This window comes from Macrosteles quadrilineatus, unplaced genomic scaffold (assembly GCF_028750875.1).
Source record: "Macrosteles quadrilineatus isolate MER2022 unplaced genomic scaffold, UCM_ALF_1.0 Scaffold_8__2_contigs__length_117827958, whole genome shotgun sequence".
NCBI lineage: Eukaryota > Metazoa > Arthropoda > Insecta > Hemiptera > Cicadellidae > Macrosteles > Macrosteles quadrilineatus.
The window spans coordinates 25674384-25693146 of NW_026542601.1; the positions used below are offsets into that span (position 1 = coordinate 25674384).

Here is an 18763-nt window from a genome sequence, read left to right on the forward strand (position 1 = left end):
AAAAAAACAAATAATTTAGTATATTGAAGCGTTATTATGCGCCTAATGGTTACGGAGAAAATTCCAAAAAATTGTTAATTTAAAATTCCCATGTTATTCTTATAGAGAATAAGTAAACTGTTGTAGTTTGCTTGTTTATGAACATATTTTGATCAAATTTGAAAAATGTTTTTATTTCTTACTAACTATTAACATAAAAAAAAAACAGTTTTACCTCCCTGATGCAGCAAACCTAAGTACTTGTTAAACTAATTCTATTTAAATCGGGAATAAATGTTATATTTTTAAGTAGACATTTCAGTGTAAATCAAATGGAAATTCGCTTAGTCTGCAGGTTTGCTGCGGCGGGGGTATTTGTTCGAGTTATCGTGCTAACGGACACATATATATATATGAACTTGAACAGATGGTGTCAGATGGTGTTTTTGGTCTCTGGGGACCTCAAAACGAAAAAGTAAATCGGTCCCGGGTCCAGGTCTTACCATGAGACCTACGGTAATAGCTTATTCCCTATATGGGAAATTCGCTAAAAGAATCAATATTTGTTCCCAACATAAATTAAATACTTAAAATAAAGTATATTCTATAGTACATATTGAGTATCTACTGTATGTATCTTTCAATAAAGTATCGTTGGCACGACTTTTAGTTATGTCTAGGATACTAATTGTTAAATTCTAACTTATCAATTATTTGCTTTAATTTGTCAGACAACAAAATATGATACTTTAGATTTTCTAAAAGCCCTATTTAGGGCTATATTAGAGGCTACGTTAGAGGCTTTATGTTAAACACTTTTTTAACATATTTTAATATCACTCATTTTTCTTGAAAAACTCAAGCTGCCATACCCACACATAATGTCCTCACCATAATATGAATATGTTCTTTTAGATTTCAATGTTGTATTTCTTTAAACTATTCTTATAAAAGAAGTATTGCACCAAAACGTCATAAGTGTTTTGATGGTAAAACCATCCTCATCCGACAAGTTTTACTATTTAAAAACTGTATATATAAATCCTCAATGTATAACCAAGATGTTTACAACCAATAGTTGGTGTGATGTCTTTGTACCAACTCCCCTTGTTATATGGGCAGCACGTAGGTGATCATTACCAGGACAAACATTGGAGAGATGACGCTGATACGTGCGATATCTCGCTATTTGATAAAAACCAGTAGAAGCTTATTGTAAAAAAAAAACTATTGAAATTTACATGAGCAATCCACCCTTGGAATACGATAGACTATTTTGTGTACACGAAATTCCCCATTGAAAACAAAACTTTTGCCTATAATTATTATTCAACTATTTTTTATGTAATTTTGCACTATATCAGAATTTATCACAAATAAATTTTCGTACTACCTCATTTTCATTACATAATAAACATTATAATCTTTCGGCTAGCATAAAGTGTTAAAAGTAAATGGTTTTAGTAAAACTGCTAGTAAAAATCTTAAACAAAGTAATTGATATTTTTATGAGACATTTATTTAAATTGAGTTTGTAATTTGAATATAAATCTATTTGAATTGACTATATTCATAAAAGTGCCGTGTTTTAATAAATGTTGGATGTAATTGAGGATGGTTATAATCCCTAGGGTCCATTCAATGGAGAAGTGATCGTTTTTATTCTGATTCGACTACTTTCTGTTTATAAAGGACTGCCTTATAATGGTCCAGTGATGAGCTTTTTTCAAATTAATTGTGTCAAGTATACGGGTAAAACTAATACGTATATAATGAACAAGTATATTATTAAATTGCGAATATTATTACAACTTAAGGTAATTTTTAAATGTTATGATTTTTCACTTACATTTCTTCAAAGAAAGTTAAAATAAATGTTTTTTTCTTATCGCTCCACTAAATAAAATTGTATCTCTTCATGGGGTTAAAAATTTGAACAGTCTCTTTAAGACACGAAAGTTTACATTAAACAAAAGGATTAGCCATTTCAAATATTGGGATTATACGTATAAATGCACATTAAACAAATGAACCTTCTATTTCTGGACTTAAATATTGGGTACTTCAGTATTAAACGGAGGCCACATTTTGTCAGCGCGCTGCGGCGGTTATGTTAGGTTGGGTTATCGTAAATATTATGTGAGTAGGGTAAAAATGAGAGAGCTAGCACCACCGTGTTATTAAACGGCTGAGAGAACTGGCACGGGGAGAACGTACATGGGTGAGAGAGCTGGCACGGTGAGAGAGCTGGCACACGGTGTCGGAAGTTTCCGTCGGCGTGTCGGGGTGGACGGCTGAGAGAGCTGGCACCGCGGAGGCTGGCACACGGGAAAGGTGTCGGAGGTGTGTCGGTTTGGAAGGGTGTTTGTTACCTGATGTCGGGCGTACGACAAGATGTATTATAAATATTTTTATTTAAAACTCGATTTTTAAGGTGGTAACGTTTGACTGACAAACGCTTCTCGCTTCTGCCATTTAGTGTTGAGTGTAGATAGTTTTCCAAATGTGTGGAGTAAATAGAATGTTAAATTGTTAGCCTTATGTAAGAAATAATGGATAAATAATAATATCTTAATAAATTAATTTAAAAACACTTATGGTGGACTTAAAAGCGCTTTTATGGCATGTCATTTAACGATGACGTTGTTTACCATGAAAACAATTTGTTTAATAAGGATATTTGTACATTTATATCTGAAATTCATTTATATCATAAAACTACTGTTTGTATATTTAAATAAATATTTAGCGCTGAGCTGATAATTATCCTTGATGATGCAAGGCTTATCGTGGCGTGCAAAAACTCTTGATAGGGATTATCATGGATGCAGCATTAGTTTATCAAAACATAATAATTTGCGTAACCATTACAAAGTGCAGCGTTGCAGCGTGTGTGTTTAATGACTTCCGACTGATAACGTAAATACCACGTGTGGAGGTTAAGGTCAAAGACGTCATATCTTATCAGTATATATATAGATATATAATTCGCGCACACAAAATCATTATCATCATGTCTTCCTCCAACGCGCTGACCACACCCTCCACCTGGGACGTTTCCATCGTCGAGGGATCAGGCCTGGAGAGTCTTGAAGACCTCTACATTATCTTGAAGGCAGTGTTCCCTCAACCTAATGTTCAGGTAGGAAAAAAATAAAAATATTATTGATAAAAAACTTTAGATTTATAAACGTTATACTTTATATCTTTAAAATGTTTTCAACCAAATTCACCTAAGATTCAATAGTGATGATATGTTATATCACTATCTGATAAATACACTGTATATTAAACTTATTTGCAAGTAATAATACCCTAAATTAAATAATCATACTTATGAATTAAATTATCAATGTCAATTTCTATTTTTATATCTACATTTTGAATTATGATTATTTCAAAAATGATTGCCCAAAAAACTAAATTGTCATTGTATGGAACAAGAAGGCTTTAATTTATCGTTTCATGTTCATCATTATTTTCTTTGTTAATTAATGTTTAGGTTGATTAATTATTTTTTTACCTATAAATTAAACTTATGACTAAACCTATAACTAAACTTTGATATATTTCTAGATAAGGTACAGAAGATAACAGCACTTAATTTATTTTAACACACGTTTAAAAAATATTATAAATTAATTTTATTTTACATGTTTGTTTAAGTTTGAACGGAGGGATGACCAAACATACAGAGTACGGCTGCCGTATTGTGTGAAGCTCACATCGCTCCAGGCCAGGTTTGGGGAGTATGCTGGGGCAGTGACAATAATCTCCGCTGCGGCAGACCTCACGTTGGCTCAAACCAGACGCCTGGCTGAGCTGCGCTCGAAGATCATCAATAGTAAGAGATAGTGAAAAACCATCAATTACTATAGTACAATTCATCGTAGGGACTAGCCAATTATAGAAAAATACATTTTATAATTTGAATAAGAAATACTCCATATCATTGTCAAATATAAATTACTATTCTATTGTAATCTGTTAACGATGCAAAACTATCTTGCAACGATTAAACTCAAATTTTGTAAACCATGTAATACGTGGTACAGAGAATCTGACAATCACCCTGCAAGTAACACTCATTTAAAAAATACATTGGGCTATTTGCCAATTATTGAGACCGAGTCTGCTGCAAAATGTAGGCTTAAAACCTATTACTTAACAAATGGTGAAGGATACATCGATATAGGTAATTTTTTAAAATATCACACGAAACCTTTGATTATTTCAAAAATTCAAGAACACCTTCTTAAGTCGAAAACTCTGAAATGTAATATTATTTTAAAATGTATCTATGCAAGAACTGAAGGAGAAGAAGATGAAATCAAAGAACTGTCATTTAAGACTGCAAACGAGCCCATACTACTAGGTACAGATCTAAACACGTATTGTAAAAACGCTTTTGATAAACTTTTAACAGAACAATCAGAACACCAAGGTAAAGGTTCAGGATGGAGTCTAAAGAGTATTATAGGGCTGGAACTAAGAATTAATAAATACTATCCATTAAGAGGATGTAAACATATATCCTTACCAGCTTTCATTGCAAACAAGAAAGCTGTTGTAAATGTAAAGAATCAGGATGATTATTGCTTCAAGTATAGTATATGGGCGAAAAATGTACCTCGTAATCCACAAAGAGTCCGCAATTATATTGATAATGCAGAAATGAATGCAGCGTATGACTGGGACTGTATTAACTATCCTGTAAAACTTAAGTCAATACCTAAATTTGAACAGATAAACAATATGTCTATAAATATATTTGGAATAGAAAAGAAACACAATAGTGAGGAATATATTGTATATCCTATTAAAGTAACAAAACAAGAAAAAGATGATCACCGTGATTTATTACTATTGAAAAATGATGTGTGGATTAAAAACTTTGATAAATTAGTAAGCGCGCAAACCTCTAACCACAACGGAAGAAAATTTGTTTGTAAATCATGTTTAATCCATTTTAATGATAAACCTACCTTCGATGTACATAAACAGCTATGTAACAATCATGAACCTGTTGCTGTAGAAATGCCTAATGAAGATAATTGTAAACTTAAATTTAAAAATTTCAAACACCAACAACAAGTCCCGTACATTGTATATGCTGATTTTGAAAGTATATTAATACAAAAAAGTCCATGTAATAATTGCAATTCTTTTACCTGTAAAAATCCCAATGAATGTTGTATTAACTGTTTCCGAGTCAACTGTAAAAATTTGAATCAATGCTGTTTGAACTGTAAAAGACCGAATTGTAAGAACTCCCACACCTGCAAAACTAAACATGCTACGCAAAATCAATCTACCTCTTCAACTGTTGACTATCAAAAGCACTACCCATCAAGTTTTTGTTATTATGTTGTTTCAAGTAATGGTGAAAAATCAGAACCAGTCCTTTTTCGCGGAGAAAATGCTGTGAAGGTATTTTGCCAAAAGATCAGAGATGAAGCTCTTAAAGTGTACGAGACGTACAAAAATAAGTTGCCTATGGAGTTAACGGATGAAGAAGTGGACATGTTTGAACGTTCATCTTGCTGTCACATATGTGAAGAACAGTTTACTGCTGATAATTTAAGGGTTAGAGATCACGACCCTAATACAGGGAAATTTAGAGGTGCAAGTCATTCAAATTGTAACTTGTCATATCAAAATCCACACTTTTTGCCCGTAGTCTTGCACAATATGTCAAATTATGACCTCCATTTTATTATTAAAAGTCTCGATTATGATGAAATGGAAATAAAGGTAATCCCTAATACAGAAGAACGGTATATCTCTTTATCAAAGAAAGTTGCTGCTAGATTTGAAATTCGTTTTCTTGATTCGTACAAATTTATGTCTAGAAGTCTTGATGAACTAGTCAAAAATCTTGACAAAAATCAATTCAATGAAACACTTTCTTATTTCGGTTATGATAAACTTAATATTGTTACAAAAAAAGGCTGTTTTCCCTACGAATACATAGATGGCTGGGAAAAATTTAATGAGACTAGCTTGCCTTCTATTGATCAGTTTTACAGCTCTCTAAATAAGTCAGAAGTTGCTGTAGAAGATTATAATAGGGCTGTTGAGGTTTGGAACAAATTTAACTGTCAAACCTTAGGAGAATTTTCTGATATCTACCTTAAGACTGATGTGTTACTATTAAGCGATGTATTTGAAAATTTCCGAAAAGTTTGTAAATCCAATTATGGTTTGGACCCAGGTTGGTATTTCACAGCTCCTGGCCTTTCGTTCGACGCGTGTCTTAAATTGACTAAAGTTGAAATCGATTTGTTAACAAGCTATGAACAGTACATGTTCATAGAAGCTGGTATTCGTGGTGGTATTTCTATGTGCACTAAACGTTACTGCGAGGCATCAAATAAGTATTTAGTTTCAGAAACAAATCTTGACTCGGAATCACAACCTGGTGTCAAACCTATGGATCAGGGACTCTGGACAGTTGATAATTCAAACTTTATATTATTCCTAGATATAAATAACCTTTATGGGGCTGCAATGGGAGAAAGTTTACCGTTAAAGGACTTTAAATGGTTAACCCCTGTTGAAATTGATGAAGTAAAAAATAAAATTAATGATATTGGTGAAAATGATGAAGTAGGGTTTATACTTGAGGTAGATCTAGATTATCCGGCACATCTACATGAACAACACAACGACTTACCATTTTGCGCTCAAAGAAAAGTACCACCAGGTAGTAAACATTCAAAATTGTTAACAACTTTAGAACCTAAACGTAATTACATAATTCACAGCCAAGCGTTAAAACAGGCCGTAGAGCATGGATTGGTTTTGGTTAAAATCCATAGAGGTATGAAATTTGTTCAGTCTAAGTGGTTGTATGGATACATCGAAAAAAACACAACATTTAGAAAAAATGCGCAAAATGAGTTTGAAAAGGAGTTTTTCAAACTCATGAACAATTCGGTTTATGGCAAATGTATGGAAAACGTAAGAAACAGAATGAATATGGAAATAGTTTGTAGCACTAAAAGGCTCGATAAGCTTATTGCTAAGCCTAATTTTCGTGATAGAACTATATTTACAGAAAAACTGATAGCAGTTCATCTAAATAAAACTAAAGTAAATTTTAACAAACCCATTGCAGTAGGTATGGCTATTCTTGAACTAAGCAAAATCGTAATGTATAGATATTTTTATGATATTTTTCCTCGTGTATTTGGTCAAGGAAATGTAGAACTATTATATACAGATACGGATAGTTACCTTATAAATGTAAACTCAGTTGACGTATATGAGCAAATCAAGGAGAATATACATTACTTTGACACTAGTGAGTACCCAATAACACACGCTTGTTTCTCTCTCGATAATAAGAAAAGACTTGGTGTTATGAAAGATGAAACTTTATCAGTTCCCCTAAAGAAATTCATTGGTCTTAGGACAAAGCTATATACTACTCTTAGTAAGAATTATGATTGTAAGAAACGTGCTAAGGGTGTAAAGAAAAGTGTTGTTAAAAATGAAATAACTTTTCAGGACTACGAGAGAGCTTTGTTTTGTAATCAAAACCAGTACAAAGAAATGAATATAATTAGGAGTAGGAAACATGATGTATACACAACGAAAGTACGAAAACTAGCGTTATCGTCTCATGATGATAAAAGATTTGTATTAAATGATAATATCCATACCATGGCATATGGCCATTACAAACTAATTGAGAATAAAAAAAGGAAAATTGATTTACACAAAGAACTGATTGCAAAAAAAGCTAAAATGACCAATGATTCTTGTTAAGCTCAAATTATTTGTTAGATTTGTATGTAAGTTAATTTAGTTTTTTACTTTTCAGATAATGTTTTTTTGGAAACTGTACCGGTCAGGTACGAACAACTTTCTGTTGACGAGGGCTTCCTTAATATGCCTGAATACGAGAACATGGGTCGTGTTGCTATACCTCTGCACGCATTTTTCCCTTCCTGTATTTACACTATAACCTTAAATCCTGGAGAAAGAAAAACCATATCTGCGGGTATAAAAATTAGAATACCTGAAGGTTATGAAGGACAAATTCGACCGGTAGCATGGCAAGCGGAAACTTTCGGGGTGACAGTTTTAGACTCTCCAGCGTCTATTGACTCCAACCATACAGACGTAGTCAGGGTTAACCTAATAAATCATGGAAACGAGCCGTTCAGCATTAATTACTGTAGTCACATCGCAGATCTTGTCCTAATAAAGGTTGCTAGGGTGTGTTGGGTCTTAAACGGTGGTTCCGAAGATCACGATGATCCGGACTGTAAATTAGAGGAAATAATTGTTGACAATCATGTGTCTGTCATTGTAAGAAGGGACATTATCTAGTTACAAATAAATCAAGTAATTTGAGCTTTACAGTAAATTTATGTAAATAGTGGAATAATAGAAAGTATTATGACTGTAATGAAAAAAACTGTAAACTTAACTTATCTATTTAGTTTGATTGTTTATGTTTTTAATTACTGTAACCATTGAATCTTCAAATTAATACATAGATTTTTTTTCATAATTTTGTAAGTGTAACAATTATATTTGACATTTGTTATGTATATTTGTAATTTTGATATGTTTGTAAATAAATATAAATTATTTTGACATACAATCTGTGTTCAGTGTTATTTATTACCTACCTTGTTTCAGATTAATTTATCTCCCTTTCATTTATCTGATATAAATATATATTTATACACAATTAAATATTACGTCATGAATAAAAACATAGTTATATCAATCAAAATAAGAGAATAGCATCATTTGATGTTTGACTTTCAAGACGATGAAACCAAGTATCGACAAGTTTGGAGGTTATATAGGTTTTACTTCCAAAGAAAACGTTGTAGTAGGACCTTCAGGAATAGGTTTCAAGCTAACTGATAAACAAAATTTTAATATTGAAAACAAAAGGTTAACAAACGTAGGGGAAGCTGTCGATTCTAGTGATGCCGTTACTTTAAATTATATTTCATCAAAATGTCTATTGTTAGAGGATAAACAAGTTAATTTAAGAAAGAGAAAAATTGTTAATGTCAATGATCCTGAATCAGACATGGATGTTGTTAATAAGAGGTACTTTCAAAATAGTATGGATAAAGAACTACGAGATACTATTAAGTTTGATAGAAAGAAATTTATTATTGATTGCGAAAATCATAATATTAAAAATATATCAAACCCTGTAGATGGAAAAGATGCAATATCTCTCGATTATTTCAAAAGCAATACTTTAATGTATGAAAATGGCAATTTTAATGCTAAAAGAATGAGAATTAACAATATTGGAGATCCTACCGAGTTAACGGATGTAGTTTCTAAACAATACATCGAAAATTATGTTAATTCACAGATTAATTTAAAATGTGTGACTTTTGGTATCAATGATGAAATTAATATGAAGAATAAACGATTGAGCTTTTTTAAAATTGAAAAAGATCCAACCGATGACTCTGATGCAATAAGTAAACTTTATCTAGATAAAGAATTAGTTAGGGTAAATCAAATAATTAGCAAGACGGTGGAATCCTTCATTAAACCAGAAAAAGGAGAATTAAACTTTAAAAAGTTTATAATTAATATAAATGAAGCCATAAATAATTATTCTCCCATTACTTTAGGTCAGGCAAGAACACTCATGCAGAAGTATTTATACATTGATGACAAAAGTGAAGTAAATATCAATAATTCAATAATAACAAATGTCAAAAAGCCAATTGAAAGACATGATGTTGCAAACAAAGAATATGTAGATGAAACAGTACGAAGCAACAATACAACTTTAGTTGAAGTGGTACTGAGGGAAATGATAAAGGATTATATTAAACCTGATATGAATGGTGTCATAGATTTAAAAAAGTATAATATTCAATTGGTTGTCAAAGCGAGCGAGAATGAAAATTCACCTGTGACTCGTAAACAATTAGATGCTTTCAAAAACAGGATAAACTCTGATATGTCACGTATTGATGAAAAGCTTAAGGTTTTTTATCCAGCTTCTTCGTTGACTGCAAGGTCCCGAAATAGAGAAGGTAAGCCCATATCAGATGTCATGAGTGCAATGATAAATGACTTAGCTTATCTTAGGTCTGAAATAAAAACCTTGAAAGAAAGTAAATCAACAGAAGATGATGATAAAGACGACTTTTGGGATAGGGTAGGTAAGTTGAATAGCAAGTAGGACTGGTCATCAGTATGGTTCTGAGCTTCAAACGAGGTGGAGGTCTAATTAATAAGCTTATTGATAACCTACCTTTTGAGGCACATCTGTTGGGTGGATACCAATTTTGTGGGGCTGGTACTAAATTGGAGAAACGTCTGGCAAGGGGGCGACAAAGGGATCAATCCACTTGATAGTTACTGCAAGGAACACGATATAGCATACGCTCAGAACAAGGATTTAACGAGTAGACACAAAGCTGACAGGCTGCTGGCCGATAGGGCGTGGACGAGAGTATCGGCTCCGGACGCTAAACTCGGTGAAAAGGTAAACGCTTTTTTAGTAACGAACGCTATGAAAGCAAAACTTAAACTCGGTGCTGGTATGAAGAAATCGAAGTCAGAAAGTGTTACAAAGAAAAGGCAGAAAAGGAGTCCGAAACATGACAGTAAGAATGGAAATACACAGAAGAAACACCTCAAGGATGCTATACTGGCGGCTAAAAACGAACTTAAAAAGAGTAAAAGCAAAGAACTTAAGGTATTGGTTCCTGCAGCGTTGAAAGCTGCAAGAAATGCGATGAGGGGTGGTAAAAAGGATCAAATAAAAAAACCTAGAATCATACCCATACCCAAATCTGGAGGAGCGTTACCGTTCCTGTTGCCATTATTTGCCGGACTGTCTGCCATCGGAAGTCTGGCCGGCGGAGCTACCTCAGTGTATAAAGCCATAAACGAAGTTAACAGAGCAAGAAAGGAAAATGTAAGTGACGTTAAGATTAAAACAGGAAAAGGATTGTATTTGAGACCATACAAACAAGGGATGGGTATTTTTTTAGATCAAACGCACTAACCAATCTGGATTTGGAAAGGTATGCTAAACAATTGAAAATACCTTACTTTAGAGGAGTATTCTCTAAGGATAAACTGCCTTTGCATCCATGGAATAAAGAAGCGATAATCATAAACTTAGACGATGATGATGGGCCCGGGACTCATTGGGTCGCTTTACGTAAAGATGGATCACATGCAAAGTATTACGACAGTTTTGGGAACCTCAAACCACCAATGGAAGTTATACATTATTTAAAAAACTGTATTATTTTGTATAACTATGTTAGGGATCAAAATTTTAACACTGAAATATGTGGACAGTTGTGTTTGAAATTTCTGTCTGATTGTAATTAAAATATTCTCCAATAACTATCTCAGTCATTATTTGACCATCGTACAAGCAACATGTCTCACCTATTTGTAATTTCGGGAAATAGTTCACTCTTAAGCTGTGAAATATTCCCCAAAATTGAACTAGAAAATGATCGAGATTACGTGTTAGGGTTCATCAATTTTGAAACATTTAATTCAATTCCAAATGTTGAGGAAGGGTGTAATATGTTTTATTATCTTACCGATAAAAATGAAGAGGTGGGTATAGAAATACCTACTGGATCATATGAAGTTAAAGATTTGCAAAAGTATTTACGAAAGGTTCTTGGAGATAAGAGAGGTGAAACAGAAACTGACATCGATACTAGCTTATCATACAAAAATGCGTATCCCATTAATCATGATGTACTGATAACAATTCAACCAAACAATAATACGTTAAAAAGTGAGATAAAGTGTTCCAAAGACATCGACTTCACTCCTTCAGACTCAATAGGTCCTTTATTAGGTTTCAAAAATAGAAAATTAAACAAGTTTTTCACTCATGTGTCGGATGGAACGGTAAACGTCTTAAAAGTCAATACTATAAACGTGGAGTGTAATATAATTACGTCTTCGTTTGTAAATAGTAATCCAAGTCATGTGATACATACATTCTTTCCCACTGTTCCACCAGGATTTAAAATAGTTGAAACTCCCGCCAATATAATCTATCTTCCAATCAACACAAGGACGATTGATAACATATCCCTTAAAATAACTGATCAAAATGGTAAACCTATCAATTTCCGTGAAGAAACCATCACAGTAACATTACATCTTAAACGTTTGTAATCATGCCTATGATCTTCACCCCAGTTAAGAACATACCGTATTTGAAAACCGTGAACATTTCTACACCGGACACCGTGAAGAGAGGTTCTCTTTCTAAGAGTAATAGAGACTTTTTAGTATCATTAGGCTTAAAAATTAAACATGGCTGGTAGTATATTACAAGTAAGAGAGCAAATTTACTTTGACGAATCGATAAATAAAATAGAAGTACACGCACATCAACCATATGCTAATTCTTCATTCAACAATAATGATGAAATTAGAATACCAATCCAACATCAAGATATCTATACGTATCCCTGCAACAGTACTCTCTACATCGAGGGGGTGGTTAAATCAACAAATACAAAATTCATTAATAACGGATATGCTTATTTATTTGATGAAATACGATACGAAATCGGTGGAGTTGAAATAGATAGGGTGAAAAACGTTGGAATTACAAGTACAATGAAAGGTTATCTGTCTTTTAATGATAGTGACATTAAAATGTTAACTAATGCAGGCTGGACGAGTGAAAAAGGTAGTTTATTGACTCTCAAAGAAGACAGTACAAATAAAGGTACTTTCTATTTTAATGTCTGCATTCCTCTTAAGATTTTAATTGGGTTCGCTGAGGATTATAATAAAATTATATTAAACGTTAAACAGGAACTTATACTTATAAGATCAAGAACTGACCTAAATGCTATGCTTGGTGAGGTTAAGACTGAAACAGGAGCTGCAGGTACAAGTACAAGTATCGAGCCAACGATGGACATTAACATCAAGAAAATTCAATGGAGAGTTCCCTACGTATTCCCATCAGATCAAGAAAAACTATCTTTACTCAAAGTTATTGAAAAAAATCAATCAATTTTCATCAATTTTAGAACATGGGAGCTTTATGAATATCCTTTATTACCACAATCAAATAGACAGACATGGAATGTAAAAACATCAACTCAGTTGGAAAAACCACGATATGTTGTATTAGCATTTCAAACGGACAGATCAAACAATATCAAAAAAAATGTCAGCGAATTTGATATATGTGACGTTTCAAATGTAAAACTTTATTTGAATTCAGAGTGTTACCCGTATGACGATATGAACCTTGATCAGTCCAAGAATCAGCTAGCGATTCTTTATGAAATGTATGTAAAATTTCAAGAAAACTACTATTTTAAAAAGGGCGAACCCCTATTCACATATAGTGAATTTGTAACACATGCTCCGTTAATTGTAATCGATTGTTCCAGACAAAACGAATCCATAAAATCAGGACCAGTGGATATAAGATTAGAGTTTGAATCGAAAAGTACAATCGCAGCTAAAACTACAGCATATTGTTTAATATTACACGATCGTGTCGTTGAATACAACCCGATGACAAGTTTGGTAAAAAAGTTAGTATGAGGTGAAAAAAGGAAAACAAAAGGTCAGGAACAAGGTCAAGGGTTAGTAGGTTGAGATTAAACAAGTTGTAACGTGATAATTCACAATTTTTATTCCAGTTGCTAACAAGATGTCGAACAGAACAGTCGTATGTGATATCCAAGGGTTCCGTGGACTAAAAAATGAGTTCATCGTGAAGGAAGCAGCTTTTCTCACAACTTCAGGTAGTAAAGTGCAATCGATTATTTTCAAACCACCTTTTCCATATACAGCGTTACCTGAAACACAACAAAAGGTTGCAACATGGGTTAAGCAATTCTGTCATGGAATTGACTGGAATGACGGTTACACTCCATATTTCGAAATGAAGAATATTTTTAACAGGATATTAGGATCTTACGATGTTGTATTAGTCAAAGGTATGGAAAAAAAGATTTTTATTGAAAATACTTTATCGAATAAAACTGTGTCCGTGCGGGATATGGATGAAATTTGTTGTCCAAGAATCAACGATCTGAGAAAACAGATGAGCTTTAGAAAGTGTTTTTACCATTCTCGAACGACTGATCAATGTGCAAGTGAAAATGTTAGACTGTTGTTACACTGGTATATAAACAAGGTTGAAAAGAAATCCACATTATTGGAGATCGAAGACAAAACAGTTGACAAGATTGGAGAAATTATTGATAAATTCAATACGCTTGATAAATACGGTAACAGAACTTTAGCCAATTTAAAAATACAAGAAATATCTTACCTACCGAAAGAGTATTTTGTACATCACGTGTCCCCGAGTGACCTATGGCACGTGTGGGACCTTCTCCCAGATCACAAAAAAGATAAGCTAAAGGATATAATTTACTGCTATGAACATTACAACTCCTCAGGTGCGGGTACAGATCACATCGACGGAAAACCTCAGAGAAAAGAAAATTGTGCAAGATGTACGCAATCGAATTAGAGCTTTTTATTCAAAGTAATCCACAAATCGTTCAACATTTTAACGGAATATTTCACGCTGAAGGTAGAATACCTTCATACATCAACTATCCCTCATCATATATATTCAATACTGGAGACCGATGGGTAGCCGTTTACATTGACGAATTTCATCGGGGTGAATATTTTGATAGTTTCGGTTTACCTCCACCTTACAAAATATTTCTCTTCATTCAAAATGCTACTGAAAAATGGAGTTACAATCGACATCGAATACAGAGTGAATCATCAGACTACAGTGGATACTACACTTTGATGTATCTGATCCATCGATCTTCTGGGCAAGACATTGAGGGGTTTACATCATTATTTTCAGACTGCACAGACGAGGAGAAAGATAAGCGTATCGGTGATCTGTTTTCAAAAAGCTTTAATAGTTCAAAAATTAAGTCAGTAAAACTTGCTGTAGAAAAAATGAAATCTTTATATCATAGGATGGAAAATAGAACCATGTGGAAATAAAATAGTTTTCATTTATATTTTTTCGTTTATTATTTATATTCCCTTGTGTACTACTTATAAGATTACATAAGAATTTAAGAATGCCGATCAATCTCATTTCTGCATAGAACGTGGTAAGAGAAGGTTATCTCATAATAATGAAGGTGATTAATCAAAAACAAAAATTAAACATTGAAAGTTTTGATTTAAAACCGGTTGATAATAGACGAAGACATAGTGGGCTCCTTCCAAATCAAATCAGATGTTTAATTACAGGACCATCATCTTGTGGGAAAACTGCTGTGATGTTAAGCCTAATTACAGATCCTAATGGATTAAAATTTGAAAACATATATGTTTACTCAAAGTCCTTATATCAACCAAAATACCAGTTTTTGGAAAACGTTTTAAAAAATGTAAAAGGAATTGGTTATTATAAATTCTCTGAAAATGAAGAAGTAATTCAACCTTCTGAGGCTAAGAAACACTCGGTGTTTGTGTTTGATGATATAATATGTGATAAGCAAAACAACGTAAGTGCATTTTTTAGTATGGGTCGACACAAAGACGTGGATTGTTTTTATCTTTGTCAATCTTATTCCAGAATTCCGAAGCAGTTAATTAGAGATAATGCTAATATGATAATTGTTTTTAAACAGGATAATAATAATCTTAAACATGTTTATAACAATCATATTAATCCCGACTTAACATTTACGGAATTTGTAGATATGTGTCAAATTTGTTGGAATAAAAAATTTGGATTTTTCGTAATCGATAAAGAAAGTGATCTGAACAATGGTAGATATCGCAATGGGTTCGATAAATTTTTTATAAGGTAATATTGTATGTGATACCACACAGTCTTCATCCAACTTCGAAAGGAAATGGATGTTAAAAAGGAGTTAATCAAAACAAGTAATACGGTAAGAAAAAAATATTTAGCACTGAAACGAGGTATTGTGGATGAAGAAGAAATATTCAAAAAGAAATTTAAACCTATCGTCGATCCTATTAGTGAAATAGTAAAAAATATTGAAGAGAAAAAGAAAAAAAAGAGTGACAAGAATTCATCAATTCTTGATAGTGAACAAACTCCGTCGTCATCACTTAAAGTTATGAATGAAAGCAAACCTTCACAAATTCAAACCAATGAATCATTATCAGAAGAATCGGATTCCAATAGTGAACATGATGAAAACGAAGAAAATTTTAACGATTATATCAATAAATCTATTAACGATAGTAAAAATGAAATGGATCATACGTATGGTGTATATTTAGGTGATAATGATGAATGGATGATTGGAAATAGTAAAATTAACTACGATCCATCTGATAGTTTCATTAAAATAAAAGGTCAAAAATTTAAACCAACAATTGGTTTGTTGGAACTTATGTTTAAGAAGAAACCAAATAAGACACTTATCACTAAAGATGATCTGAATTCTTTTAAAGATATATTACTGCTTACAAATGCTCATTTAGTGAGACATTCTGATGGAGAGAAGGTTCAAGCTACAAATACATTTAAATACAGAAACTATATAAAAAATATTTTTAAGAAAGGGAGTGGGTTAAAAACTCCCTATTTAAAATTGGATACTTATCCATGTGCTCCAGACTATGTGCATTATGATAATATAAATGAAATTGTGGACAGGCTGCGATTATTGAAATTATCAGAGATTTCAGGTAATACTAGTCACAATAACGAAGTTATAAATATAATATCAGAGCTCAGAGATAAAGGAGTTATAGAGTAACTAATATTATGGGTATAAAAGAAGATATTGCTAACGAGTTACATAAGTCGGTAAGAAAGAATTTTCCTCGACGAAAGGTAGTTGTGAAAGGGTTTGACGACCTTTGGCAGTGTGATTTAATTGATATGACAAAATATTACAAGGTCAATAAGGGATTCAAGTATATAATCACAGTAATTGACGTTTTTTCAAAATATGCTTGGTCAAGACCTCTCAAAACTAAAACCAGTAAAGAGGTTACTTTTGCAATGGAAAACATATTAAAACAGGGAAGGGTTCCAAAAAATTTACAATCCGATTTAGGAACAGAATTCTACAATTCCGAGTTTAAAAAGTTGATGGGTGATTATAAAATTAACCACTATTCTACCTACAGCATTTTAAAGTCGAGCGTGGCAGAAAGATTTAATCGCACGTTAAAAAATTTTATGTGGAAAAAATTTACAATTAATGGTACTTACAATTGGATCGACATACTAGACCAACTAATGGACTTCTACAATACAAAGAAACATTCGACTATAAAAATGAAGCCGTGTGACGTATCAAAGAAGAATGAAATGGAATTACTAAAGACCATTTATTCATATAAACAACCCAAACTACGAATGATACCTAAGTTTGAAATTAACGACTACGTCCGCATTAGCAAATATAAAGGGGAATTCGCCAAGGGATATACTCCGAATTATTCCACAGAAATATTTCGCATCACGCAAGTAGTTCCGACAGAACCCGTCACTTACAAGTTGGTAGATGCCGAGAACCAACCCATTGCCGGAGGATTCTATCAAGAAGAGCTAACTAAGGTTAAACATAAAGACGTTTACTTAGTCGAAAAGATTCTCAAGAAGAAGGATGATAAAGTGTTTGTAAAATGGCTTGGTTTTCCTTCGTCCAAAAACTCCTGGATTCAAAAAGATAATATTGTTTAACATGATATATAATAGACATTTTTTATACTGTAGTACTACTGCTTATTGTGAATAAATATATACTAAACTCAAAAACATTTCTTTTATTACATATATAAATTACAATTAAATATAGTAAAAATAAATTATCCTAATATACTTACCTTCGTCAGTCCCGAACCCGGTCCCGTGGCGTCGAAGCCCGAGACGATAACCGCTCGTCAACCTGAAACATGACCTACACAACCTACCTCGTATCGATATCAGTATAAAGACTTGCTTCAGATTGTAAACAAATAATTGGTATATAAATTAGACATCTTATCTGTTGTTTGACTCAAATGAATTGATGATGCACTCGCAGTTATCACTATCGCATGTTTTCTGCAACGTCACGATAAGCCACGATGCAAATCCATTAAGCGCTTATCTAAATACTATACAATCTGTAAATTGTTTAACTTATTTTAAAATACAACATATGTCAGTCCTAAGATTTTTTAAACAGATGAAACTAATATTTTATATATATATTTTTTTAATCACATGGTAGTTTTTAAAATATAAGTTTCGAACACAAATTCCCAAACAAAATATGTCACATATTTGTGGAAACAACCTCAACGTTAAATGATATACGAGCGCATGCCATAAAATCGCTTGCGATTCCACCATAATCGTTTTTAAATTAATCTATATAAACATATTATTTATCCATTATTCCTTACATCAGGCTAACAATTAAACACTCTATTTACTCCACGCATTTGGAAAACTATCTACACTCAACACTAATTGACAAAAGCGACAAGCGTTTGCGAGTTAATCATCACCACCTTAAAAATCAAAATGTTAATTTAAATATTTATAATACATCTTGTCACACCTGTACCCTCCACGGTGTCAGCTCTCTCGTCCGTCCACCACGACACACCACCGACACCTTTCCCGTGTGCCAGCCTCCGCGGTGCCAGCTCTCTCAACCGTCCACCCCGACACGCCGACGGAAACTTTCGACACCGTGTGCCAGCTCTCTCACCGTGCCAGCTCTCTCACCCATGTACGTTCTCCCCGTGCCAGTTCTCTCAGCCGTTTAATAACACGGTGGTGCTAGCTCTCTCA

General features: G+C 33.0%; 2 protein-coding genes across 2 annotated transcripts; both read left to right on the forward strand.

The window, feature by feature from the left end:
- Positions 1–2966: 2966 nt before the first annotated feature.
- LOC128999214 (uncharacterized) lies at positions 2967–4038 on the forward strand. Its single transcript, XM_054425605.1, has 2 exons — positions 2967–3121; positions 3646–4038. Exons 1-2 carry the CDS (start codon positions 2993–2995, stop codon positions 3832–3834), a joined length of 318 nt encoding a protein of 105 aa, XP_054281580.1. The 5' UTR covers positions 2967–2992; the 3' UTR covers positions 3835–4038.
- Positions 4039–17335: 13297 nt separating this feature from the next.
- Positions 17336–17662, forward strand: LOC129000279 (uncharacterized). The gene has a single exon (XM_054427240.1). The coding sequence runs from the start codon at positions 17336–17338 to the stop codon at positions 17660–17662; it is 327 nt and encodes a 108-aa protein (XP_054283215.1).
- Positions 17663–18763: the final 1101 nt, after the last annotated feature.

What these genes read in the sequence shown, in the direction of transcription:
- LOC129000279 (XM_054427240.1), top strand. Translation starts at nt 17,336, where the DNA reads ATGATACCTAAGTTTGAAATTAACGACTACGTCCGCATTAGCAAATAT.
- LOC128999214 (XM_054425605.1), top strand. Translation starts at nt 2,993, where the DNA reads ATGTCTTCCTCCAACGCGCTGACCACACCCTCCACCTGGGACGTTTCC. An exon ending in TCCCTCAACCTAATGTTCAG is followed by an intron (nt 3,122 to 3,645) that starts GTAGGAAAAAAA and finishes TGTTTGTTTAAG; the next exon opens with TTTGAACGGAGGGATGACCA.